This window comes from Ziziphus jujuba, chromosome 9 (genome assembly GCF_031755915.1).
Source record: "Ziziphus jujuba cultivar Dongzao chromosome 9, ASM3175591v1".
Classification (NCBI taxonomy): Eukaryota; Viridiplantae; Streptophyta; class Magnoliopsida; order Rosales; family Rhamnaceae; genus Ziziphus; species Ziziphus jujuba.
The window spans coordinates 14000790-14028220 of record NC_083387.1 but is presented as its reverse complement, the minus strand read 5'-3'; the positions used below and the strand labels follow the sequence as shown (position 1 = coordinate 14028220).

The window sequence follows — 27431 nt, the reverse complement described above, 5'->3', positions numbered from 1 at the left end:
CATAGAGAAAAGATTAGGAAAGTACTGAATTTTTCCTAGTTTCCTAAACTAATTTTGTATTAATTAATTTCTTAATTTTGGAAAGAAAAATTAATTAATTACGGTCAAAATAACCTTTCTAAATAAAATTTCCATCAAATAGTTAAATAAAAACCAAAATAAAAGACTATTTCCTAAAACAAAAGTGAAATTACAAGTTAGGAAACTAGTTGACTAGTTTTCAAGCTAAGCTGTCTTTGTCCAATCACCACTAACTTTAGACTTCAAATCAGCTCCAATATTCCATTTAGCATGCCAAATAGGATTAATATTGGTTCCCATGCATTGCCCTTGAATGGAATAAGAAAAACTTGCTTGATTCACAAGATAGGTCAAAGTCAGTGCCAAAACCATGCAGTTTCTACCAAACTGAACTCCATGCACAAATGATGTGTTTGAATGCTTTTGCTTCTGCCTTGACATGATTTTATGGCCCCTTGGAGTGCTCAATCACATTCATAAGCCAAAAAATTCATTCCTTATTGCCCGAGGTCCAAGAATGTACCAAAATAGTTTTCCGGGTCCATTTCCACCTTCTTAACCTGGATGCATAAAACGGGCTTTGGATCTTCAGATATTGTCATGCCGTCTTGAAAATTAATAACACCTTGAATGAAACTAACCAGGTTTTTCTTAAATCTTTTAGCTTATGCCTGTGTGATTGGTTTCGTCTTCAATTGTACAGGATCAGCACCCCAGCGGAAAGTTAGTTGTATAGGTACAGGTGGATTCTCATCAGTGAGTGTTCGACCAAAGTTAACAAGTGATAGGTGATTGTAAATTGATCACATAAGTTTAGAAGGTAGAGACGACATCAAAGAAGAATATGGGAATTGATCTTCAACAAATAAAACATGACCAGATATGTATAATTTATTTTCAAAGGATTAAAACATTGAAAACCACTTTGGTTAGGTAAATAATCTAAGAAGACACATGGTTTGGAGTATGACTCGAGTTTATGTTTCGCATAGGGTTTTGACCAAGGAGAGCATTGGTAGCCTAATGACTTTAAACTTTCATATATTGAGGGCTTATTGATATGTTTTTTAAATAGAAAGGTATTATTCAAAGTTGACTTAGGATGTTATTTATTAAATCGATTATTGTAGTGAATTCATAAGTCCATAAAGGTTGAGGTAAATTTGCTTTAGAAAGCAAAGTTAAACCTATCTCATTAATATGGCGATTCCTTCTCTCAGCATTACCTATTTTACTATAGAGTATATGGAGTGGTGAGAAAGTGAGTAATGTCATTTGTCTGAAAAAAATTAATTTAATAAATTCTCCTTCATTATCAAAATAAAAAGATATGATTTTTTTCTAAGAAAGTTCAACAATATTTTTCAATTTAATGAATATGGAAGCAACATCACATTTGTTTTTGATAGGTGATAGCCACACATATTTAGTGAAATGGTCCACAAACAAGACATGCTATGTAAAGCCATCAATAGATAAAACTTGATTAGGGCCTCGACATATGACTAAATCACTTGTAAAAGATGAGAACTAGTCGCAAAAGAGATGCCAAATGCAAGTTTATGCATCTTGTTACATTTAAATGACATATATGAAAAATTATTCCTAGATAACATAAGTAAGGAAAAAAGATATCTGAATATGATACAAAGCATGATCAAAAGAATGTCAACTTTAGTATGTCCTAAAGAGACATTTTAGAGCTTGTAAAGGCTTGAATCAATGCTGGTGAAAGTTATATGAACCTAGGTCAACCCGCTCCTAAACCCATATTAAATTAGCCCAAATCGAAGTTAAGTTCAGATTCTAATGATCACCTTAACCCTTAATTAACTCGTGATTAGAAACCATGGTATATGATGAAGATGCCATAATAGGTGATGGATGTCCTATTGATAATTTAAACTAAAACACTCGATCTCAATTCGATGTTTTAGGTGTTCAAAGAGAACGAAGAGAATTCTTCTGATAAATAATTTTTGAATACTAATCTAAGCTACTGTTTCATGGAAAAATAAACCCTTAAATAGGTGAAAGTTATGAAAAATCAAACCCTAAAACAACTAGATTAATTTCGGTCAACATAGAAAGAAATTAGGAAAGTACCGAATTTTTTCAAGTTTCCTAAAGTAATTTGTATTAATTAATTTCTTAATTTGAAATAGGAATTAATTAATTTACAATCAAAATAATAAAATATCAACCTTCCCAAATTAACTTGTTCAACAAATAAGTAAATAAAAACAAAAATAAAAAAATATTTCCTAAAACAAAAAGTCCAATTTTAGATTTGGAAAGTTGATGACTAACTTTCCAAACAAGCTGTGTTTCTCCAATCACCAGCTAGTTTAGGCTCCAAATCAGCTCCAATATGCCATGTAGAATGCCAAACAAGATTTAAACTAGTTTCCATACATTGCCCTTGATTGGAATGATCAAAGCTTGCTTGAAATGCATGTAAAGTCCTTCCCAGCACTAAAACCACCAAAACCGGCCATGTTGTAGGCTTGTGCACAAATGATGATCTTGGATGCCTTTGCTTCTACCTTATCATGATTCCATGGCCTCTTGGTAATCTTAATCATGTTCATAGGTTAAGAATCGAGTCTTTTGCTGCCCGGACTCCATAGATATACCAAAACAACGTCCTAAGCCCAAATTGTCTTTTGAATCTTCAGATATTATCAGACCTTCTTAAGATTTAATAATACTTTGTATGAAACTAACAAAATTGTCCTTAAACCTCTTAGCTTGTGCCTTAGTAATTGGCCCGATCTTTAGTTACATAGGATTTGCATCCCTAGCATGTAGTTGCTTGTACAGGTACAGGCGGATTCTCATCATTCCTCTCCTTTTGAAAAGGAGTTGCCTCAAATCAAAATCATCACCTGCAGCAAATGAAGATAAATCAACAACATTAAAGGTAGTACTTATATTATACTGACCTGGTAAGTCAAGCTTGTAGGTGTTTTCATTAACCCTCTCCAAAACTTGAAAAGGTCCATATCCTCAAGGCATAGGCTTTAACTTTTGTTGTTTCAAAAAGCTCTCCTTTCTTAAGTGCAACCAATTCCAATCTCCCGGTTCAAACACTACCTTTATTCGGCCTTAGTTAGTAATCTGGGCATATTGTTCAGTCCTCCTCTCAATGTTTACTTTTGTCTTCTCATGAATCTGCTTAACAAATTCAACTTTTCATTTTCCATCTAGATTAGCACGTTCACTTTAAGGCAAAGGTGTTAAATCTAATGGAGTTAAAGAATTAAAACCATAAACAATTTCAAATGGAGGATATTTAGTAGTTGAATCTATGGTTCTATTATAAGGAAATTCCACATGTGACAAATATTCCTCCTAAATTCTCAAATTTCTACTAATTAATGCTCTCAACAATGCAGACAAAGTTCTATTCACTACTTCAGTTTGACCATCAGTTTGTCGATGACAAGTAGTAGAAAATAGAATTTTTAGGCCTTACTTAGCCCACAGTGTTTTCCAAAAATAGCTTAAGAACTTAGCATCTCTATCAGAAACACTAGTCTTAGGCATACCATGAAATCTTACCACTTCCCTAAAGAACAAGTTAGTTACATGAGATGCATGATGCGAATCTGCCCGAGACCGTTCAACCGACAACCCGCTGGGGTGTTGATCCCATACGGATGAAGGTGGGGCCAATTACTAGAGCCCAAGCCAAGAAGTTCAAGGATAATCTTGCTGTATTTATACAAGGAATAAGTCATAATCAAGAGGGGTTGCCCATATCTAAAGAACCAAGGCCTGTTTTACTCATACAAGCAATAGAAGCCAAAACGGGCCCCGAATGAAGTTTTTAGTGCCAATATGGAGGTCGGGTTGTATGAATTGGATCCCCATTATTATGGGTTCAATTCATATGGTGGATGAGTCATAAAAACCAGCCAAAGCAGCTTCAAAGCCGAACAACATGGTGGTTTGCGCACAAGGGGAAGAAAAGGCTGAATTGCTGTATTCCTTGCTGGCTTTACTGTATTTTACTGTATTAGCCTTTTCTCATACTTCCAAGCAAGGGCAACGTGAGGAAGTTCACAATAAGCTTATTTGGCATTCCACAAAGACTATTGAAGCTGATTTGGAGTCCAATTAGGTCAAAGAAGGGTCATTACCAACATAGCCGAAAATTACCATATTTAGTTTCCTTATTTGTTTTTACTTTTTGTTCTAGGAAACTCTCTTTAATTTTGGATTTGCATTTATTTACTTATTGAACAAATAAGTTTAGGAAAGTTTTTATTTTATTATTTGGTTTGTAAATTAATTAATTCCTAATTGAAAATAAAGGAATTAATTAATTAGATTAGGAAAAGGAAAGGTTCGGCCAAGCTGGAATTCTTCTTTGTGTGGCTGGTTTTCCTAGGGTTTTTAGGGTTTATTTTGTTTCTTTAAAAGCCTATTTAAAGGCTTATTTTTCAATATGAATACAACTTTGAGTTGATAAAGAAAATACTTGTGAGATTAATTATCTTTTTGTTCTTTGAGAACGCCTAAAACACCATTAGAGAATTGGTTGTTTTAGCTTGACTTATCAATAGGTTTTCCATCTCCTATTATGGCGTCTACAATATACCAAGGTTTCTAACCACAGGTTGGTTAGGGGTTGAGGTCCATTCAATTAGAACTTGAACTTAATTGAGATCCGGTCTAATATAATACGGGTTTAGGAGTAGTTCGTCCTAGGTTCGTATCAATGCATCATCAGTTTTATTATATGCAATGAAGTCTGCCATCTTAGAAAATCTATCAACTACCACAAAAATTGAATCTTTACCCATCCTAGACCTAGCTAAACCAAGTAAAAAATCCACAGATAAATCAACCCATGGATGAGATGGAATTGGCAATGGCATGTACAAGTTGTGCGGTTTCAACTTGGACTTTGATTTTCGATACTTTAAAAATCTCTCACATATGCTTTCCACATCTCTCTCCTCATATTCAGCCAATAAAAATGTTCTTGCAATATGGATAGAGTTTTTACAACACCAAAGTATCCCATTAAGCCCCCATCGGGATCTTTCCTAACCAATAATTCCTTAATGCTACAATTAGGTACAAAAAGTTGACTTTCTTGAAAAAAACACCCATCAAAAATATAAAATTTATTATAGGCATGTTTAGCATAATTTCTATATATTTCACCAAAGTCACTATTATGTTCATAAATTTCTTTTAATTGTTCAAAACCAAATAATCTAGCATCTAAGGTGGAAAACAATACATACCTTCGGATAACGCATCAGTAATCACATTTTCCTTATATTTCTTCTAGCGAATGACATAAGGAAAAATCTTAATGAATTCAATCCATCTTCCATGCCTTTAGTTAAGCTTCCCTTAGCCTTTGACGTACTTCAAAGATTCACAATCTGTGTGAATCATAAACTCCTTCGGCATAAAATAATGTTGCCATGTCTCTAAAGCTTGAATCAAAGCATACATCTCTTTGTCATAGATTGGATACTTCAATGCCGCTCCATTCAACTTCTCAATAAAATAGGCCATAGGTCTTCCTTCTTGCATCAATATAGCTCCAATACCTACCCTTGAAGCATCACATTCAATTTCAAAAGTTTTAGAATAATTTGGTAAAACCAATAAATGAGCATTTGTTTATTTTTCTTTCAAAAAATTAAAAGACTTCCCTTGTGCTTCTCTCCATTGGAATCCAACATTCTTCTTGACAATTTCAATCAAAGGTGCTGCAATTGTACTAAAATATTTGACAAATCACCTCTAAAAGCTAGCCAAACCATGAGTGATACTAGTAGGTTTCGGCCACTCTTGTACGGCTTTGATCTTGGATTGGTCAACTTTGATTCCTGTAGCACTTACAACAAACCCTAGAAATACAAGCTCATTTTGGCAAAAATCATACTTATTAATATTAGCAAACAATCTTTCCTTCATAAGCACTCCTAAAACTAATCAAAGATGTCCTACATGATCATATAAATTTCAATTATATACAAGAATATCATCAAAGTAAATACCCATAAATTTTTCAGTGAATAGATGCATGACATGGTTCATTAATCTTATGAAAGTGCTAGGTGCATTAGTTAAACCAAAAGGAATTACTAACCACTCATACAATCCATACTTAGTTTTAAAGGCGATTTTCCACTCATCTCTCTCTTTCATTCTAATTTGATAATACCCACTCCTAAGATCAATTTTTGAAAACATGCATGCACCATATAATTCATCAATCATATCATCTGATCTAGGAATAGGATGCCAATACTTAATGCTTATATTATTAATGGCCTTAAAATCTACAGACATACACCATGATCCATCTTTCTTAGGCACAAACAAAACAAGGACAGCACATGGACTCATGCTTTCTCTAAAGTATCCTTTTCCAAGCAATTCACTTACCTAGCTTTGTAGTTCCTTCATCTCCTCGGGATTACTTCGTTATGCAAGCTTATTAGGAATTGAGCTTTAGGAATAAAATCTATTTAATGCTCGATCCCTCGAATAGGTGGTAAACAACTAGGAATCTCTTCTAGAAAGGTATCATCAAATTCTTCTAAAAGAGAAGATATAGAACTTGGCAATACAAGCTCTTCAGAGTTAGCTAGATGATTTAAATAGGCATCTTTAAACATCCAGACCAGCATAGATTTATTACTCAAAAATACCTTTTTAATCTCACCTTGGCTAAGATAGAAATTTTTCTTTTTCTTTTCTTTCTTCTATTTCTCACTCTCGGCTTCCTCTCTTTTTTAATCACTCTCGGCTTCTTCTCTCTTCTTGTCACTCTCAGCTTTCTCTCTTTTTTTTTTCCTCACTCTTAGGTTTAGAGAACTTACCTTGGTTGTGTGGTTAGGCCTTGCTCTCTTGTTTGATAGATGAAGCCGTAGGTGGCATGCTTTTCTTCTCCTTTTATCATTCGATCTCCCTCCTTTGTTGCATTTGCAATTGATCTCTAAAAACTTCATTTGGAGTCAACAGTTATAGTTCAATCTTATTTCCTTTAAATCAGAATACAATGGCATTTTCTCGACCATAATGTATGGTATCCTTATCAAATTGCCATGGCCTTCCCAACAAAATATGGCCATCATGCATAAATACAACATCACATAAAACCATACCCACATATTTATCAATACTAAACTTTGCCTTGGCTTGTTTATTTACCTTCATCTCACCACTACTATTAAGTCATTGAAGTCTATATGGTTCGGGATGTTTGATTGTTGTTAAACCTAAATTCTCCACCAAAACATTACTAAACTTTGCCTTTGCTTGTTTATTTACCTTCATCTCATAACTACCATTAAGTCATTGAAGTCTATATGGTTCGGGATGTTTGATTTTTGTTAAACCTAACTTCTCCACCAAAACATTACTAATAACATTGACACATCTTCCACTATCAATAATCATAATATAAATATTACCTTGGATGTCACATCTAGTATGAAAGATGTTTTCCCTTTGCGCTTGATCTTCATCCTTGTACATGTTCAATACTCTTCTTGCAACCAAGCTTAATTCGACTCTTAAAGCTTGTTTGTGTCGTGAGTTCACCATGTTCTTCTTCTTTAAAGCCTTCCTCATCATGTTCGGTTTTAACTTCAGCTTCATCACTTTCGGGCTCCAACTCTCCATTATCTTTTAGCACCATAATTCTTCAGTTTAGATATTGATTGGCAACATGTCCTCAGCCCTAACACTTAAAACATACAATATCACGAGTTTTAGATGGTTTAGAATCAAACTTACTACTTGGTTTTGGTGCTTGTGAGGATTTGGCTTGATTGTCCCTCCTTAACCAATTGGTGCTTCCTTCCTCCAATTTCAGTTTTGGTTTTAATTCGAAGGTAGGATTGCTTCTCCAAACACTTGAACTTGAACTCCCATTGCTTGAAACACTTCCAAAACATGAACTACTACCCCTCCCCTTGAGTCGGTTCTAAATTTTGATGGCTACATGTAGTATCTCTTCCAACTCCATATATTGATGTAATTCCACTGGATTAGAAATCTCCAAGTTTAGACCTCTAAGAAACCTAGCCATCGTTGCCTCTTGGTCTTCATTCATGCTCAATCTCATCATAAGCATCTCCATATCCTTGTAATCATCCTCCATGGTCCTCCTTCCTTGGGATAAAAATCATAACCTTTGATGCAACATCCTATGGTAATGGCTTGGTATAAACCTTTTCCTCATGGCTCCTCTTATCTATCTCCAAGTGGTTATTAACTCATCACCAACTCTCCTTCTGGTATTTTGCTCATTACTCCACCATTGTAAAGCATAATGTCCAAATTCCAAAGAGGCTAACTTACCCTTTTTAACCTCTGAGTAGTTATGACAATCGAAGATTATCTCCATTCATTCTTCCCATTCTAAGTAAGCCTCTAAATCACTCTCCCCCAAAAATGGTGGTATATTGACCTTAATATTTCTAAAGCCATCATCTTCATCTTAGGCTTGCCTTCCATGGTTTTGTCTTCCTTGGAGTGCAAAAATATCTTCGAACTCCTCCTCAAGGTTATCTCCAAAATCACCTACTCCAAATTCTTCCATAAAACGTTCGTGGCCTCCTCGATCTCGACCACGGCCTCCATGTGATTCATGCCTTGAGTTCTTTCCTCCTTGTGAAGTTGCAAACCTGTCCATCCTATGATCAAGTTGATCAAAGCGAGCATTCATCCTTTGTAGTTGTTCCAAAACTGCCAACATATCAGAAGGTTCTCCTCCACTCCCCATTGCTCTAGATTCTCCTTTGAATCCCACAAATTTGTCTTCAAGATTTCTTAAAGAGTCTTCTCCTCTTTTTATTCTTGAATCTATCATGTTAAGGAAACAATACAAGAAAGCCTCACCAAATTCACTTCCTCACATGTATCACTCAAACAATGTCTCGACACTCGTGTTTTCACACTAGTTTCGGCTTTTGACCCTCTTTTAGGCTCACTCCCTCTAGCCTTTTTCCACTCAAAAGAACATCTCAAAGTTCTTTTAAAACACTTTTAAACAGAAATTAGATCACAAGTATGTTCTAATTAAACCTATCAATAACACAAAAGCAAGTAGTAAGCAATTTCCGAGTGAATTGATAAAACCTAGTCTCGACTTTACCAGCCAAAAACAAGGAAAGTCAATAAGACAATTTTTGGATTTAGCAAAGAGATAAACTAGAAAAATAAAAAACCAAAATTCAAAGATCAAATTCAAGAAAGGATTCAAACAATTAACAAAAACAAAATTTAAATAAAGTATGAGATAGTTGTTGGTTGTAATCCAATTAATTTAGCACACAATATTCTAATATCCAGCAAGTAATAATGAATAGACAGCAACGCCCACTAACACAATTGAATTTTCCAAATTCAAAAAAATTCAAATTTGCAATCTTTCAAACGGGCATTTTTGCAAAAAAAAAAAAAAAAATTTAACTTCAGATTCTTCTGCTTCTTCTTTTTATAATCACAAATAAAATAATATCACACAATCTCCAGCAGCTCAATCACCACCCAAAAAAAAAAAAAAAGACAATTCCAAAACCAAAAAATTATCAAACCTTATCCAAACTTCTAAGCACAAACAAATTGCAAAAATTTTACGTTTATGCAATATGTTCTCAAAATTCCTCTCTCTCTCTCTCTTTTTTTTTTTTTTTTGAATATATGAATGCAACTAATTAAGATTATAAAGAAAAGAAAAATCAACAAGAAATCAAATTACTAAAAACTATTATGCGAAACCAACCAACAAATTAGAAAGCAAGAATTCAACTATCAAAAGGAATCAAATTCGACTATGAAGAAATTTTCTTTTTCTTTTTTTTTTTTTATTTGGGCAGAATGTGCATGAATAAGAAACAACCTTAACCTAATGTTAAAATTGCAGAATAACGCAAAACAAAACAAAGTAAATAAGATAGGACAAGCATGAACAAAACTTGGCTCTGATACCAAATGATACGAACATAGATTGACTCACTCCTAAACCCGTATTAAATTAGCCTGGATTGAAATTAAGTTCAAATTCTAATGGTCACCTTGACCACTAATCAACTTGTGATTAAAAGCCTTGTTATATGATGAAGACACCACAATAGGTGGTGGAAGTCTTATTGGTAAGTCAAACTAAAATACTCGATCTTTATTCGATATTTTAGGTGTTCAAATAGAACAAAGAGAATTCTTCTCACAAATTATTTTTGAATAATAATCTAAGTTACTGTTCCATTAAAAAATAAGCCCTTAAATAGGCTAAAGTTACAACAAATCAAACCCTAAAACAACTAGGTTAATTTCAGCCAACATGCAAAAGTGCCAAATTTTTCCAAGTTTCCTAAACAAATTTGTATTAATTAATTTCTTAATTTTGAAATAGATATTAATTAATTTACAATAAAAATAATAAAATATCAAAATTCCTAAAGTAATTTTTCTAGAAAATAATTAAATAAAAACCAAAATAAAAAACTATTTCCTAAAACAAAAAATCAAATTTCATATTTGGAAAGTAGTTAACTAACTTTTCAGACAAGCTGTTTTTGTCCAATCACCAACTAGTTTAGGCTCCAAATCAGCTCCAATATGCCATGTAGGATGCCAAATAGGATTAGAACTGGTTCCCATATGTTGTTTTTTATTGGAATGATCAAAGCTTGCTTGAAATGCAATTAAAGTCCTTCCCAGTGCCAAAACCACCAAAACTGGCCATGTTGTAGGATGCCTTTACTTCTGCCTTGGCATGATTCCATGGCCTCTTGATAAACTCAATCACATTCATAGGCTAACAAACTAGCTTTTTATTGCCCGGAGTCCATAGATGTACCAAAACAGCATCCTGGCTCCATTTTTGTTTTCATAACTTGGATGCATAGTACGAGCTTTGAATCTTTAGATATTATCATGCCTTCATGAGATTTAATAACACATTTTATGAAGCTAATCAAATTGTCCTTTAACCTCTTAGCTTGTGCCCTAGTAATTGGTCCCGTCTTCAGTTGCACAGGATCAGGACCCTAATGTGTAGTTGCTTGTATAGGTACAGGCGAATTCTCATCAAAAGGTTTGATTATTGGCCACTCAGATGTTTTTGCTCTATGCAAGCTCTTAAAGAGAACCAATTCTATCTTTAGATCCTTAATACAAAAGAGGTTAGAAAATAATTTGAATAAAACATTATTTCTATGACAAAATTTAATAGAAAGTAAATTGTTTTGTCATCATGGGCACACATAAAACATTTTTAAGAAGAAAATAATCAGTTTTCTTAGAATAACAGTGGAACCAATATGGGAAATGGGTAATTTATTACCATTAACAATGACTATTTGATTAGTACTTTTATAATCCTAACAAAGAGATATGTTATCAAGATTGTGAGTTAGCATCCATAAGCCAGGTTGAAGGCATGGAGTTAGTTGGTGGAGAACCCAAGATACTCTACTGATTAGGAGAAAAGTATGGCATGGGGTGAGAATACTAAGTTTGTGGAGGGGGTGCGGCACGTGGGTAGAGATTTTGTTGTTTTTATGGAGTGTAGGTCCTTTGTATTAAAGCAAGACAATATTTGGTTAAGAGACCTTGTTGGTCACGTAGTTTGTACTTGCCTTCGTTAAGTGCTTGGGTGAGAATCATATTGTGGCCTTGGATGAGAAGATGGTAAGGAAGGATTCGGAACAGATGTTATGTGAGATGGCTAGGTACCTTTGGATAGGAGAAAAGGACCCTGATTTAACTCCATTTGCAACATATGCAGGGATAGCAATGCCTTCAAAGAGAACATTAGTCCATTTGAGGAAAGACTCATGTTTGATTAATTTCTTGCTCAATTCTTCAAAGGAAATTGATGAGTCACAAATCTAAATAGCTGCTGAAATATCTTTTAAATCAATAGATAGTCCATTAACAATGAATAATGAGAGTACATCATCATCAATTGGCTAGTTAAGAAGAGCCAACTCGTCTGCTGCAATTTTGATGTCGAGCAAATAATCAGAGATTGTGTGATTTCCTTGAAGTTTGATTAAATGTTCACAATGACATATAAGATGAGGACCTAAAGGTGTGGCAAACATATTTGCCATTTTGTTCTAGACTTCAGAACTGGTTTTAACAACGAAAACCATATTTACAGTATCTCAATGAATAAATGCAAGTGGAAATATAGTTGGAATTGGCTTATGCTACAGAGGATGAAGAGGATCCATCTGTGAGAATGGTCGAGGGTCATAGGCTATGATTGTTTAGGCAATATCGTTGATGTCAGTAATAGTATTGGTGGGTGTAGATGTAGAAAAAGAAAGTGGAGGAGTATCGGTTACCATGGAGAAGAAAAAAAAAATTGACAACAAGAGGGAAGAGGAAGATCTCATTTGAGAGTAATTACTTTAATAACATATAGAAGCACATACAATGTAACGGAAAAGTTGTATTGTATTTAGTAAAAACTATGGTATATGTACGACTGTGTTACAAAACCTAATTACAAGAGTTAAGTATAAAAACCTATATAAAATGATAATAGGATATATAAAAATAATCTACAATAACAACATGATAGGATCATGTAACTAGTTGATTAGCTATTGGAGATTTCTCTATAATCTCTTCCTTATCTTCTTGTTTGGATAATTTCTTAGGGTTCTTTTGCAATTGAACCTTGTAAAATTCTTGTGTCTTTTAATTATTTTTCTTGCTTGGTTTAGTTTTCTATCAACCATTCTTAGTTTTATTAGGGTTTGAATAAAGAACTGATTAGGACATTGGTCCATAACAAAGGTACTAGCATAATTTAGTTATTCTCTATGCTCTTAGGTGCTTAAGCTTTTAAGAACAATAATAATAATTATTCACATAAATTATTAAAAAGAAATTAAAAACAATTCACGCCTGCTTCACTGTAACTACCTAGCTAATAGATACAAGTGAAACAAAACCACAAGGCCAAGGACAAAATCAAAACTAGTACTGTATCTACTCAAGTAGCAAGAACTTGGAGTTGCTGTGGCACTGTTTGCTTGGCCCCGGTAGTTGTTGGAAAGACATTGATTAGGATATGATCCAAGGAGGAATTTTTCATATCTGGGTGTTTGATTTTCACATGATAATCTCCATGGAAAAGTGAGGTCTCAAAGAAACCATTAGCGTCAGTTGTCCCAGCAATGAAGCCCTTCCAGCCCCATTCATGGAGCAGCTTGTCAACAACATCTCCAGTCTTCAAGTTGTTGAAATTGTTATCTGTCAGACACATACTATAACATCCTTCTGGTCTCCAAGCTGCCCACATTACAATCCCATTCACCCCAGGGTGAGACCTTGTCTCTCTCAAAACCTGCTCCAAGTACATTGCCTGCAACAATTCTCATGTTACCTTTTTTTTTTTTTTGCTTTCTTTTTTCTTTTTTCTTTTTTTTTTCTTTTTGTGTATAGCATTTTTGTTTATGAGATCAAGCATATATGAACGAGTGATTTATAATGACAAAAATAAAAGCATTCATGAAAATGAACTTCTTATTTTATAAATAGTATCAAATGGTTTTCAATCTGGTATTATATAAACATATATATGTATATATATATTCTTTTTCCCTCTAATCTTTTAGCTATTTTTTCTAAGATCGAATTTGTGTGGAAAAAATTGACAAGAAAAACTTATGATCCTCATTTACAAACAGTATAAAATAATGGTTTTCAAATTTTTTTTTTTTTTCTTTATTTACCAACAAAATTGGTTTTTTTAGCTAGTTTTTTTAAGCTTGTAGTTAGATTAGAAGTCTAAGCTATCATTTAAAGCACGAGCCAACAATACACAACTAAAGTAAAACTTTCAAACACATAAACGTTAGTAAACGAGTACAAACTATCAAATGGTACAATGATTTAAAACTTGTACCTGATTAGGGCTGCTCTGAACATCCACTTCTGTTATCCAAATGGGCAATCTTGCAGCAGCAAGAATATCAAGAGAAGCTCTTATATAAGGAAGGTTAGAAGTAGAGAAATGGCCCTCAATCCCAATCCCCATCTGTATTCCATTTTCATTACCAGCAGAACTCTGTATCTCTCTCAGCTTCTGAAGATACCTAGCAGGGGAAGATACATAATCATTTGGATCCTCAATGGTATTAAAATCATTCATGAACAATGTAGTTTTTCCATCAGCCTGTTGAGCCCATTTGTAGAATATCTTCGAAGCATTTCTAGCAATTCTTCTCTCGAAATACGAAAAATGCAAATTCTCATTCATAACATCCCATGAAATAAGTTGGCCTCTGTACCTGGGCACAATGGAGAAGAGTCTATTTGCAGCAGCCAAAGCGAGCTGTCTTCTTGAGAGTGAATTGATCCATGAAGGTTGGTATTTGGGATCGTCCCAGAACACGTTGTGGCCTCGGACAGCAATATTGCACTGTTTGACAAACTGAAGCATGGCGTCGGAGACTGAGTAGTCCACCTTGCCCTGGCTGGTTTCTGTGCTGTACCATTTCATTTCATCCTCAAATGTTGTGACTGTGAACCTTGAAGTAAACCAGTTTTGGTAGGCAGTGTTTGTGAGGATGTTCTTGTTTATAGCACAGCCAAATGGGAAGCCTAATCTATTTTGTTGGATGGAGATTGTTGCATTTGATAGAGGATTACCTTGTGAATCCACCGCCTGGATTCTCACATTTCTCTTGCCAATCTGTTAAATTTGTTATTAACTTGTAAGTAAAACTTAAATTAATATTGACAATGACGAACTGCACATGTTGAATTTAGTTTTTCTGTCTCACTTCTAGTCTCTTTAGCTGTATAGGGAAAGAATAATGAGACAAAGCAACATAGAGGCAAAGAATTTAAATTCAAACCTATTTAGGATAGAAACCAATTTGATCAACCCTTTTGAAACGTGGGACTGGACTATTTTAAGTCTGGTTCAATAAGAATAAGGTTAATTTGATCAACCCTTTTGAAACGTGGGACTGGACTATTTTAAGTCTGGTTCAATAAGAATAAGGTTATTTTAGCTTTAGCAAACTTTAATTGGATCCAATTTAAAATAATCCGGTCAATTTAGTCTCATTGGGTTCAAAAAAAAAAGAATAAACAAAACAAATTTTGTAGTGAAATACATAACAAATTACATGGAGTAGAAGAAAAACGTAGAGGGAGCGAAATTAATTAGGACAATTTTACCTTGTGAATGCTTTGATCTTGATGAGCCCTCCACTGGTTTTTGGTAAATGGTTGTAGTGAGACACTATCAGCCCAGATCTCAACGGATGTGTTCTTGCTCTGAAAGAGTTCAAGAAACTGTTAAAAAGATGCTAAAATGCATACTATAACAAGCTATATATAATATTTAGCTTGATTTTAATTTGTAAATAATATTTAATTACTAGAAAAAATTTGTACTCCAAAGAGAAAAGCAAAGAAAGAAGTACCTCAAAATAGAGGTGGGCTGGGCCTGAGGCATCTACGGTGAGGCCACCTTTGAGCATTGACCAACAACCGGATTCTGCAATGGTAGCACCAACATGTTTGAAGCCATTACTAGTATTAAAAACTGCTCTTATTTGGATATTACTTCCACCACTCACTTGTATCCAAGCTGCATTATCAACAACAAGATGTTGCTATTAAAATATAATATTAGTGGATAAAGACAGAATAAATACACATTTCATCAAAACAAAAAAAGAATAAAAACGCATAAATTGGAATTCATCAAGGGGAAAAACAAAATCAGTTGCCAAAAAAAAAAAAAAAGACTTATAATTAATACAATTAGATTAATTCATTAGTGTAATAAATATACATGTTAAGTAATAAAGTGATACCTAGTTTTGGTATATTCATTTTCCTTCGACTAACCAAAATTTTAGTTTGTCCTTTCCCCAGCTCAGTAATTGTGGTAGTTAAACCGGTCTAAGTAATTGTGGTAATTAAAATCATGAGAACTATAAACCAAGGATCGCTTGAAGGGTGTAAATTTTAAAATTTATATATAGTTCATTAGAGAATAAAAATTTTAGTATGTTATTATATTATAAAGGAAAATCTGATTCTAAAGCAATAAAATTGATGACCTAATGTGAATCTAAATCTATATATATATAGACAAATATTATTTTTATCAAAGATCTAAAAGTCTAGGATTCGCATACATGCGCTAATAGGGCTTTAAATGCTCATGAAAGTAGGCAATAACGGCATCATAAAATTGCATGAAGATGATTTTGTACAAAACTTTTGTTCAGAATCTTAAATAACAAAAAAACTATATATATACAAGTATTAAAATGCAAAACTCAAAACTTTTTTTCTTTTAAATAACAATAAAGCGAAATAAAAGAGCCTAAACTGTAATAAGTTGACTGAAACTGCATTTTAATTTCGGTTATGGGAAAGCACGTGGAGTGGATCTGTTAGCCATAGTTTAGCCAAAACAATTATATTGGAGAGCACAAATTATAACATTCTAAATCTAAAAGCCTAAAATACTCCATACTACAGAAATAGAGATAAGTAAAATCCAAAAAATAAATAAATAAAAGTTTCTAATTACCGGAGAAAGTATAAAGCATGTCCTTTTGTAAGTAGAGCTTTTGAGAGATACTGTCATAAGGTTGATATCGGCTATAAGCCGCAATGAATTGGTTGGCTTGTGATTGTCTGTGTTGTATTTTTGCTTCACCATATGCGGACCATCCTTTCAATCCATCATTCATCTCTGGATTAATGATTATACCCCCACCATACTGAGGTTTGTGAGGGTTTAACAAACACTATAAAATAGGGGGAAAAATGTTATTTTAATTACTTTTAATATATGTATATATATATAATGAAATTCTACGGTGCAGACATCTCCAAATATGACAGTTTTTTAAGAAACCATCGTGTTTATGTATTGTATTGATAATGATTTTTACAAATCATCATCTTTGTATATATTATTGATGACTGTTTCTTAAAAAATCATCATTTTGTAAACGTCTGCATGATTAAAAAAAAAAAAGTGTATGTCCATAACATAGAAAGACCTTATATACATATATATATATATATATATATATATATATATGGTAATATGTGGTCGAAATAAAGCTTGCCTCGATACTAGCTGTGTGATCATAAGATAAAGCATTCACTTCAAATCCTGCAAAACATCAATATTGCTATTCTAATCAACCTTTTAATATGGTAAAATAAAAAATGATCGATTATTATTTTCAGAACAAAAATACTTTTTGAAAATGTTTTATATTTCCCACTGGCTCATTGTTTCCCATTCGTAGGTAAAGGAAATAATATGGATTAATTGGTCAATTGATGACATTAGTCAATATTAATAGAGATTGTATATTAACAATTTAGTGAACTAAGATGAATGTTTCAGAAGTTAAATTAACCTGTTTCCAAAATCAAATTAACCTCGTGCTTAAGATTTTTTCCTTATACAAAAATCTGCTTCTGAAATCAAATTAACCTTGTGCTTAAGATTTTTTTCTTTATAAAAAAAATAAATAGCAAAAAAAAAAAAAAATCCCTCATGAATATTGTTGAGATATCATTGATAATTTACTTCCTAATATTAGAAATAAAAAGAGTGGAAATTCAACTTGATATTAGAACTAAAAATCTATAAGTCTTTAATATGCATAGTAAATCTACATCCTAACAATTTAAACATATCTTAAATATTTATAATCAGTGATAATTTAACATGGTATCATAATTCAAAATGTGATAGATTTAGAAATTTTGTTTAGGAGGGACACAATTAAGATATAATTTTCATTTATATATGTATAAATATTGGTAATAACTTATATGTATTTGAAATTAGGATGATGCAATGTAAATTCATCATATTAAATTAATAATATAAAAAGTTGTTTATTTCAAAAAAGTAAATTAATAATAATATGTTGAAAATTTCATCAAAAACGAGTTCTTAAAATTCAAAAGTTTCAAGTATGATTTGATCGGTACAATTTGAAGCCAAAATAGAAACAAAAGACTTAAGATAAATAATTAGATAATAAAATATTATGCTAAAATAGAATTTTTACCAAAATAAACACATACAATTATAACAAGATTGGGAAAAAAATTTAGATTGAGACATAATACTAACTAGATTAGGAAGAAAAGTTTAGTTTTTTCTTTTGTCAAAGAAGAATATTTAGATTGAATAATTTCAAAAAATAATTTTACTTATTTTCCATGTAAAACTAGCCATTTAAAGGAATAAATTACACCTTTAAAAGGGAAATATTGTTTCAATAAAAAAAATCTAATACATTATTTTGAAAGAGAAAAATTAAGAGGGGCACGTTTATTTATTTTATATTTTGAGAGGGGGCACTATTTGTTATCTAAAACAATTTTTTTTCCTAAAAATAAAAATAATACATACATATGAAAAAACAAAAATGGGGGAGCAAGTGGTCACCATGTAGGTCTGCCCATGTTCAAAATTTCAAAAATCTAAGTTCAAGTCACAATATCATTACATTACTATTCATTTAAAGAATTGATATTTGTAAAAACCAAAATGACCTACAAGTGAAGAGGGAATATAGACAAAGCTTGATAAACATGATGAGTGAATGTTGACAAAGGTTAATATATATGATAAGTACACATTTTATCAACTTAAGCTTCTTTAGAGAGCAATGTGAGTTTAACAATTGTGATGCAACACTCCATACCAAAATTGTACCAGAATTTTTCACTTTTGACTAAGTTTGACTATTTGATTGGTATAGGTACTGAAATTGACTTTTTATTCATATAAGATATGGCTTTGACTTGTATGTCATTGTGTAATACTCATCAATACAAATCTGTTGATTGGTAGCATGCTTAAAATGAAGATATGGTTAGGAAGTTATGGCTATATAGAATTTACGATTTATTTTCTAATATAAGAGTCTTCAGGTAGTTTGTATAAAGAACACTTGAAAGAGGGGTACATTTAAAATATTTGCTAACACATGCCATGTGTTATCATTTAGGTGGTAGTACTTGTGAACAGTACCATTAGGTGATTTTAAAAAGAGAAGGAGGGGTGGACGGAGAAGAGAGAGAGCCACAGTTTCGCCTTAAAAATCCCATCCTTGACTAGTTTCTTTTCTCACTGCCCATACCATCACAAAACCAACCTTAAACCGAGTTGGTTGACTGAATTTCATGGCCAAATTACCTACAATACATCAAGATTGGTCTGATCTATGATGACGACAGTGAGTTGTCATTTAACCTTTTTCCAGTGAGTTTTTGGCCGAATGACCTCCCATTTCCACCATTTTTGACCCCTTTAGCTCAAATCTAAAGTTCCTTTAGCTCAATTCAAGCTATTTTGAGAGATATAAGGCAATCAAGTATAGGCCGAATCTTTCTAGCCATTTTTGAGGCACCACCATCCGAGATTCCAAAAGATGACTTTTACCATTGCGATCCTCGCTTTTCAAGCTTTGTTTGGTATATAAATTATAAATGTAGGCTAAAGTTTATGTATTTCTCCTGGGTGAGCAGTATGTGAAATACCCGATAAAAATTAATATTTTAATATATACGGTATTTTGATGATATTTTAAGCACCTACATAAAACATGCAACAAATCCCATGGAAAAACTGGAGTAATTCCTATTTTTAGGTGAGTGGTATATTTTCAAATTGTATTTTTTGGGTTAATTATTTAACCGTAAAAATTTCTGGCAAAAGTATATATATATATATAAATATAAATATGTTTATTTATGATGATTATGAATTTTATCAAGTTAATTGTGGTGTTTAAAGTAATTATTTTTATTTGGTTAAGTGCTAATTTGAAATTTGATATATCTGTTTACAAATTTTATTTAAAGAATTTTATTTTCATTTAATTATTAATTAATTTCTGATTTGCAAAACCTATTGCTTATGCTCTAGTTATATGACTTGATGGAGGGTATTTTATGAGAAATATTCCTGATTTATTTGGTACTTTTGGTTGTGATATATAAAATGGAGATATTGGAAATTGGTATTTCCGCATTATTATGAGTATTTTCATATTTATGTTTTATAGATACACTATATGATACTAGTGTTCTATAATTATCATTTATTAGTGCACAAGTATTATTTAGTCATCCTATAGAAGCTAAGGTGAGAGAAGATAGGCAGGTATTTTGTGATATGAGCATTAGCCACCATCCTTTCAACCGTATGATGGCAAGTTGTTATCATCGGTACTATTGAGACAACAAGGTGTTTGGGACGCCTAACATTCACCTGGCAATACTCGGTATACAATATGATGCATCAACTGTACTTCTGATATTTTGTGTATTTTAAATGCTTTTAGAGAAATTTACTTAATTCATGGTTTTATTTGTTTATTTACTCATTTATAAGTGTTTAAAATTATTTTATTATTTTCATTATAATTCATTTATTTTATTTAAAGATTATTTTTTTAGGATATTTATTTAAATAATATTCTATCCCATTTTAATATATTTTATTTTTATGATGAAATTTAAATAATTGGCCATACAAAAATAATGGATTTTGCGAAAATATTTTAAATAGGAGAACTTTTCAAATGAGTGGATCAATGAAGGTTTTAAGTGAAAATTTGTTTTCTAAATGACTATTTTATTTTTTATTGTTTATTATTCATTATTATCATTGTTATTGTTTATTTTTTTTATTTTTTTATTATTATTATTATTATTATCATTACTGTTGTTATTAGTTAAATATATCACTCATAAAGATAATTAGCATCTCCTTCATTTTCTTTGTTTTCCAAACCTGTTTTGCTAAGTCCAAATAGCTAGCGAACCAACCATACAAGCTGCGCAACTCATTCAACTGCATTCTTTCATTGCTGTACCATGTAGACTTTTCTTACCTTTTTTTGTTTGTTACTATTTTATTATTCATCCTTTTGTTTATAATATTTATGTTCCTAAATACTCTTAAAATGCTCTAATGCTATTTGTGGACCTGTGGATCTATATCAATTTAAAAATTGTAATAAGGGGGAAGAACAAAGTGGTTGCATGTTTAGAAGTATGTTTTCTATGTAAAAATTTTTTGAAAAGTCCTTACTGCAAGTAGATACAGCTAGATTTTCTATAAAATTTTTAGTGGAGTTTCCTCTACTTAGGACCTACTTAAAGATTTCAGTGGAGAACTTTGGAAGGAGTCCTAACATATGAACCCAAAAAAATTAAAAAAAAAAAAAAAAAAAAGAGCTAGGATTACATGTGAAGGAGAGTGTCTTATAATACAAATATAATGATGATGCTATATGTTTTAAACTTAATAACGCTCCTAAAATAACTCATACAGAATTCTAATTATGCCCAACATTAACATTGTCGAATCTACATGTGGGAGTGTTGAGATAATACAAAGGTAATAATAATCAAGCAATAGCTTAAGCTTAATATTTTTAAGTATTTAAAAAAAATGGTAATTTAACACATCTACCATATGTGACTAATGATGATGATCATGATGATAGTAACGGTATTAGTAATGATAACAAACGTATTTATCACACAATATTTATTGGAAAATTGAAGTCACTCAAAACAAAATGAATTGTAGAGATCAAATAACAAACGACAAGAAACTATTGATATTTTAGTATATCACTTGAAAGTAACATCTCTTATCATGAGCAGAAAAACAAATATAAAGATCAAAGCGTGTAAACAATGTCGTATTATTTTCTGTGACACTTGGATGTAACTCAATATTCATTTCTAATTAATTTGTGAATCATGCAATCTATGTTGAGAATACTTTTTTTTTAACTACGTACGTGAATCATATGCCAGCTATATATAGAGAGATAGCACTTTAATTTTGATATAAGCAAGAACAGCCTTATTATTATACATCATTTTCTTAATTAATTTCATGTTTTTACTTTTCTTTCTTTCTTTCTTTCTGTTTATTTTTATTATTATGAAATATGATATTTTAGTTTTCACTAATTTGTTTTTCTGTGTATGGTATTGACAGAACTTTCATATTTTTCATTTAACATCAACATGTACAGCCAATTATATCATACTACAAACATTAACTGTGTCGCATCAAAGGATTGGCCATGCGTATCATATTTGAAATATCACAACAATAATTGCCTAATGTTAACGCAAAATATAAAATCATATCTTTTGTTTTTTATATTTCTAGTATGGGTATTTCCAGGCCAATTTATACATATTCATAGGGACGATTGTTCACCCTAAAAGTATCTCCCAAATTAACATTAATTGAAATTATATATAAGAACAGGTATTGATGCTATAATAGTGATTATGTGTTTATATTTAGCCAACTACGTACGTCATACTATATAAGAATTATCATTGTCATTAGTCATGAACCCAAAAGGATAAGAAAATAAGGGCGGCCTATGAAATATTTATAAATGACATGCATTGTAAGAAGATTGGCGTTACAGGTAAGTGTTCCAACATTTAAGATTTGTTTTTAACAACCAAAAAAAAAAAAAAAAAAAGAAGTAGAAAAAGGACAAATCGTATGGTGCTCAAATTTATTAGAAAGCAGGTAATCATCAATAGTTTGAAAATATAGTACTCAATAACACTAAAAGCTTTCTGAGATATATAGTTAATTTGCTCCAAATTTTAAGCCTGGGTTTTTTAATTAGAGTATGGACATAGTAATATGTAATGTAATTACAGAGAATTTATTCTTAATAACTTTGAAATCATCAATTTCCTATCCTACAAGCGGAATTTATTACTAATTAAAGTTTGCTTCAATGGATTAGATTAAACAGTTTTTTTTCTTCTTGTTTCTTTAACACTGTAGGTATAGAGATTCAAAATTTGGGATCATTGATAAAAAAAAATAACAGTTATTGATGGGATTTTTTTTTTTTTTTTGGTGGGAAGGCCACAGAAGATTGATAATAAATTACATATTAATAATAAAAATATTATTTCTTATCATTGGTAAATAATCACTGTTGGGATCTATATGTTATATTACAATTTAAATAATTACTGTTAAAGGTTCATTTTTAGATTTTTAATATAAAAACTAATAAAATCAACTTCCACGATTAATATTTATCACATAAACTATTAATTATCAGGAAAAGTGACAAATAGCAAAATTTTATAAAAAATCAAGTCATACTATTGGATTATAATTTCAATAGTTAGATTTTGGGTGCAAGAGGTTAGATTTTTGTTTTTTTATATTAGGGATAAGAAGTCCAACTCTAGTCATTGCCTAATGAAATAATGGACTTTTACTACTAAATTATTCCCACAGGCCCACCATAAGAATAGCTTATATGAGTTATACAAATATAAAATCTAGCAATACAGAGAATGGTAACATGTGTTACTTATCGTATTCTATCTATAAATATATATATTTTTTTTTTAGCGGTGAAAATAATAGACAAATTTTTTATGCTAGATCATCCTATTTTCGATAATAGGTCAATATAAAATAAAAAACTTATTTAGGTAGAAGGATCATTTTACATACAAAAATTATCCAAAATTGTCGAATAGAAAACCACAATATATATAATGTCAATAACACCAAATTCCAAAATTAAAATTCTTCATATTAATTTAAATGAATAATCAGAAACAAATCTAATTTATATGGGGATATTTATTTAATTATATAGATACACTTATTTAAACACATTGCCACCAAAAAACAGAAAAAAATTGCTACTAACCTGCGCAAAGGAACGACCATGTAAGAAGCAGAATGCACTGAAGCCCAACCTTCATTCTTCGTTTAGCTAACTTTTTCTTTCAAAAACAAAGCTCAACAAATCACAACCCACATATGCAGATCTATGCATGTACAAATATATATATATATATATATGTATGGAGAGAGAAAGAGAGAGAGAGAGAGAGAGAGATTTACCAAAAATATATAAAGGGAGAGAGACGAAAGGTGAGGGAGAGATAGCTTCTTCTTTTTTTTTTTCCGATCTGATAGATAGAGAAGAGCTTTTGGCTGTGGAAGGAGAAAGATGCAAATGTTTATATGTATGTATGTATAATTTTTTTCAATATATATATGTATATGAAGGGGCCAAAAGGTTGTGGGGGGGGGGGGGGGGGGGTGAAGCATGCATACGACTGAGCAAATTAATTGATTAACTATCCACTATATTTACTATTATTAACCTTTCACTCTGTTCATATGTTATATTAATTATCTTACCAATTTACTATAAAGATTTTGAACATTAATATTGGCCACCTCAAATTCAATGTTTTCAAACGTAAATATTAATTTGAATATCTCAAAGCAACATCTATTCTTGTTTAGGTAGTTTATGTTCACATTATATAATATTTTCTACAAGTATATATATCTATACAAGGAAATTTTACAGTGTGGATGGTCCGTATCATGTTGTCATACGGACTTCAATATTGACAACGATTTTTGAAGAAAATATCATCAGTATTTATCTCTATGAGATAGTATTGATGACAGTTTCTTCAAAAACCATTGTCAATATTGATATCCGTATGATAAAAATGTATTGACGTCCGCACTATAGACGGACTCTCTATGTATATATATAAGATAAAATAAATAAGAAAGTTGCTTTTGGAACCATTAAATGTTATCATTATTTTATTTTATTTTATCATTATTAATTGTTGACATCTGCACTAGAAAATTTTCGGCTCTATTTAATTAATTATGCATGTATGAACTTTTTACCTTTAATTACTTTTCAATCTACAACTAATAAAATGACGTTTTTGCAAATAGTAATGCACTTTCTTCTCTTTAATTAATTGCATACCAATAGAATATATGTTAGACGGTGCAAACATAAGTCTCACATTAAACAAATATTGAAATTTTAAAGGGCATCTAAAAGCTTTGGATTACTTTTTTTAAAGGTTTAACCTTTTAAAGTGGAACCCTAAATCTTAGCATCTAATATCAAAGTCAACTTTCCAAAGCGGAACCTTAAATCTCAATGTAACATCCCATTTCGAAGTACACCGGAAATTTTCTCGCATTGACTGAGTTTGATCGAATTTGATCATAGTTGGCAAAGTGGGTTCCATTTTGACTTTTTGATCCAGATGGAAATTTTTATTGACCGAGGAACTGTTGCAAAGTACATGTTGACCCAAGCTCTTAAGTAGCAAGTCGAAAATAGAGTTACGATTTGAAAGTTATGAGCAAAACAAGTTGCGGTTTGAACTGTCCAAGGGTGCCAAGTTTGAATTTTTATTTTTGTAGAATTTTACTTTGATTCATGTATGGTTGTAAAGTACTCATCGGTACGAGTTCATAGACTAGTGGCATGCCTAAATTGGACATTGGGTTAGAAAGTTATGGGCCTGCAAAATTTTTTCGAGACAATGTTACAAGCGTCAATCTCTGTGTGTGTGTGCAGTGTCTAATGACACTGTGCCATGTGTCAAAGATTGGACCAACCAGGGGTGTTGTTTTGATTGGGCAAGAAAGGGAGAAGGAAGAGAGAAAAGGAAAAAGAGGAGAGAGAGGAAGGAGAACTAGCCACCACCGAGCAACCCTTTTCTGGCCACCTGACCTTTACACATGCCAGGCCGCCATCACCCACCTTTTATTTACGGCCAGCCACCCAAAACCCACTACCAGATCATCGGTGATGCTCCCAGATAAGGGCTTCTTCGAGTGACGGTCTGTTTTCCTTCAACCCCCAATTTCTCCCAAACCAGCCACCTATTTTTGACATCACTAGTCTCATTAGCCTACCCATCCTCTGATCTACTTCTCCATAAAAAATCACAGCCATTGGCCACCGGACGCACCACCAACGGCGAGTTTCTCGAGTGGGCACAGCGGCTCGCCGTAAAATCTCATTTTTGCTAGTTCTTGGTGATCCCACCTACCTTTTCCCACTAATTTGACCTTCCTGAATCCGAATCTGAAGTCCTTTACCCTCAATTCTTGATGAATTGTGAGATTCAAGGACATTAAACCTGAAACCTTTCTGGCGAGATTCTAGCCACAACAGGTTCGATCTTTGAGACATAAGACTCAATCCAGGATCCTTGCTTCATAAGCTTCGTTTTGGTATATTACTCGTGAAGTTTGGATATCATTTGTATTAGCTCTCCCGGATACCCGTGTGTAAAATATCCAAATAAAATATTAATTTATTTGATCTTGTGTATTGTTGATATTTTAGGAGCATGTGTGAGTCGTGAGACTGATCCTGTTGAGGATCTGGATTTATTTATTTTCAGGTGCTCAATTATATATATTTTGTGATAATTGAATTTTTGGAAAAATTTGTTAATTGTGTTTAATATTTAAGAGAATTTCATCCCAATTTTTTTTTATCAATTTATGATGAATTTATATGTGTTGCTGCCAAATGTTATTTTGGGATTTTAAAGAAATTATTGCTTTAATTTACGTTAATTATTTATTAAGTTATTGTAAGAAATTATGATGCATAATAAAGGTGTTCACACGAATTTAATTATATATGAATTTCATGTGGTTTTATTTTAATTGCCAAATTGGGGTGAGAAAAATACATGTGCATAGAAATCATATTTTTGATTTCAAAAAATTATGAATTTAATTTTTATTAAATTATTGTTGAATTTGATTACATAAGAATTTTATATGGATTTTAATATTATTTTTGGTACAGTTTGATTTTAAGGATTTGAAGAAAATATTATTTTAAATCATTTTTGCTCAAAAATATATTCAAGCATTTTAATATTTCGGATTTGATTTTATGCCATTGGAAATTTGGTTTATTTATATTGATGGATTTAAATTGATGGATTTGAAATTTATGGATTTTCATTGATGGATTTAAAGTGATAGAATTATGATGATGGTTTAAAGTAGATGTGGATTAATGGATTTAAAAATGGTATTTATGAGATTCAAGATTTGGAAAACATATGATTTTACTAGTTTTTAAATGTACCATACAGTACTAGTGTTCTATATTGTATTTGTTATACGTTGATAAGTGTGCAAGTTGTATGTTCTCCTATAAGATGCTATAGACTGAGGGCAGGAAAAATTGATATATTGGCCATAGCCGCCCCCTTCCATGGCCAAGATGGTAGCTATAAGCATCGATGTTGTTGGGACACCAAAGCGGCTGGATGCAAGTTTTTTTCTTTAACCTCCTCATCAGGTGGTGTTTAGGACACTGGATATCGTCGGGCATCACTGGTATTTAGTTTGATGCATCAAGTGGTTTTATCGATACAATTTCCAAAATAATAATGTTTTTAAAAAGAATTTAAAATTAAAATGTGTTTAGTTATGTTTTTATCATTTTTTGGGATTAATGTTTTAAAAATGTATTTTACCATGGTTTTATTATTTAAGT

General features: G+C 31.7%; 1 protein-coding gene and 1 long non-coding RNA gene across 2 annotated transcripts; both read right to left on the bottom strand.

The window, feature by feature from the left end:
- Positions 1 to 12866: 12866 nt before the first annotated feature.
- Positions 12867 to 16890, bottom strand: LOC107403377 (endo-1,4-beta-xylanase 5). Its single transcript, XM_060811201.1, has 6 exons — positions 16885 to 16890; positions 16589 to 16808; positions 15465 to 15631; positions 15217 to 15315; positions 13934 to 14722; positions 12867 to 13390 (listed from the first exon to the last, which is right to left on the bottom strand). Exons 1-6 carry the CDS (start codon positions 16888 to 16890, stop codon positions 13019 to 13021), a joined length of 1653 nt encoding a protein of 550 aa, XP_060667184.1. The 3' UTR covers positions 12867 to 13018.
- A 245-nt stretch (positions 16891 to 17135) lies between these two features.
- LOC132799496 (uncharacterized) lies at positions 17136 to 24080 on the bottom strand. The gene is made up of 3 exons (XR_009634212.1): positions 23972 to 24080; positions 23775 to 23850; positions 17136 to 17182 (listed from the first exon to the last, which is right to left on the bottom strand). It is a non-coding gene; the product is annotated as an uncharacterized LOC132799496 (long non-coding RNA).
- Positions 24081 to 27431: the final 3351 nt, after the last annotated feature.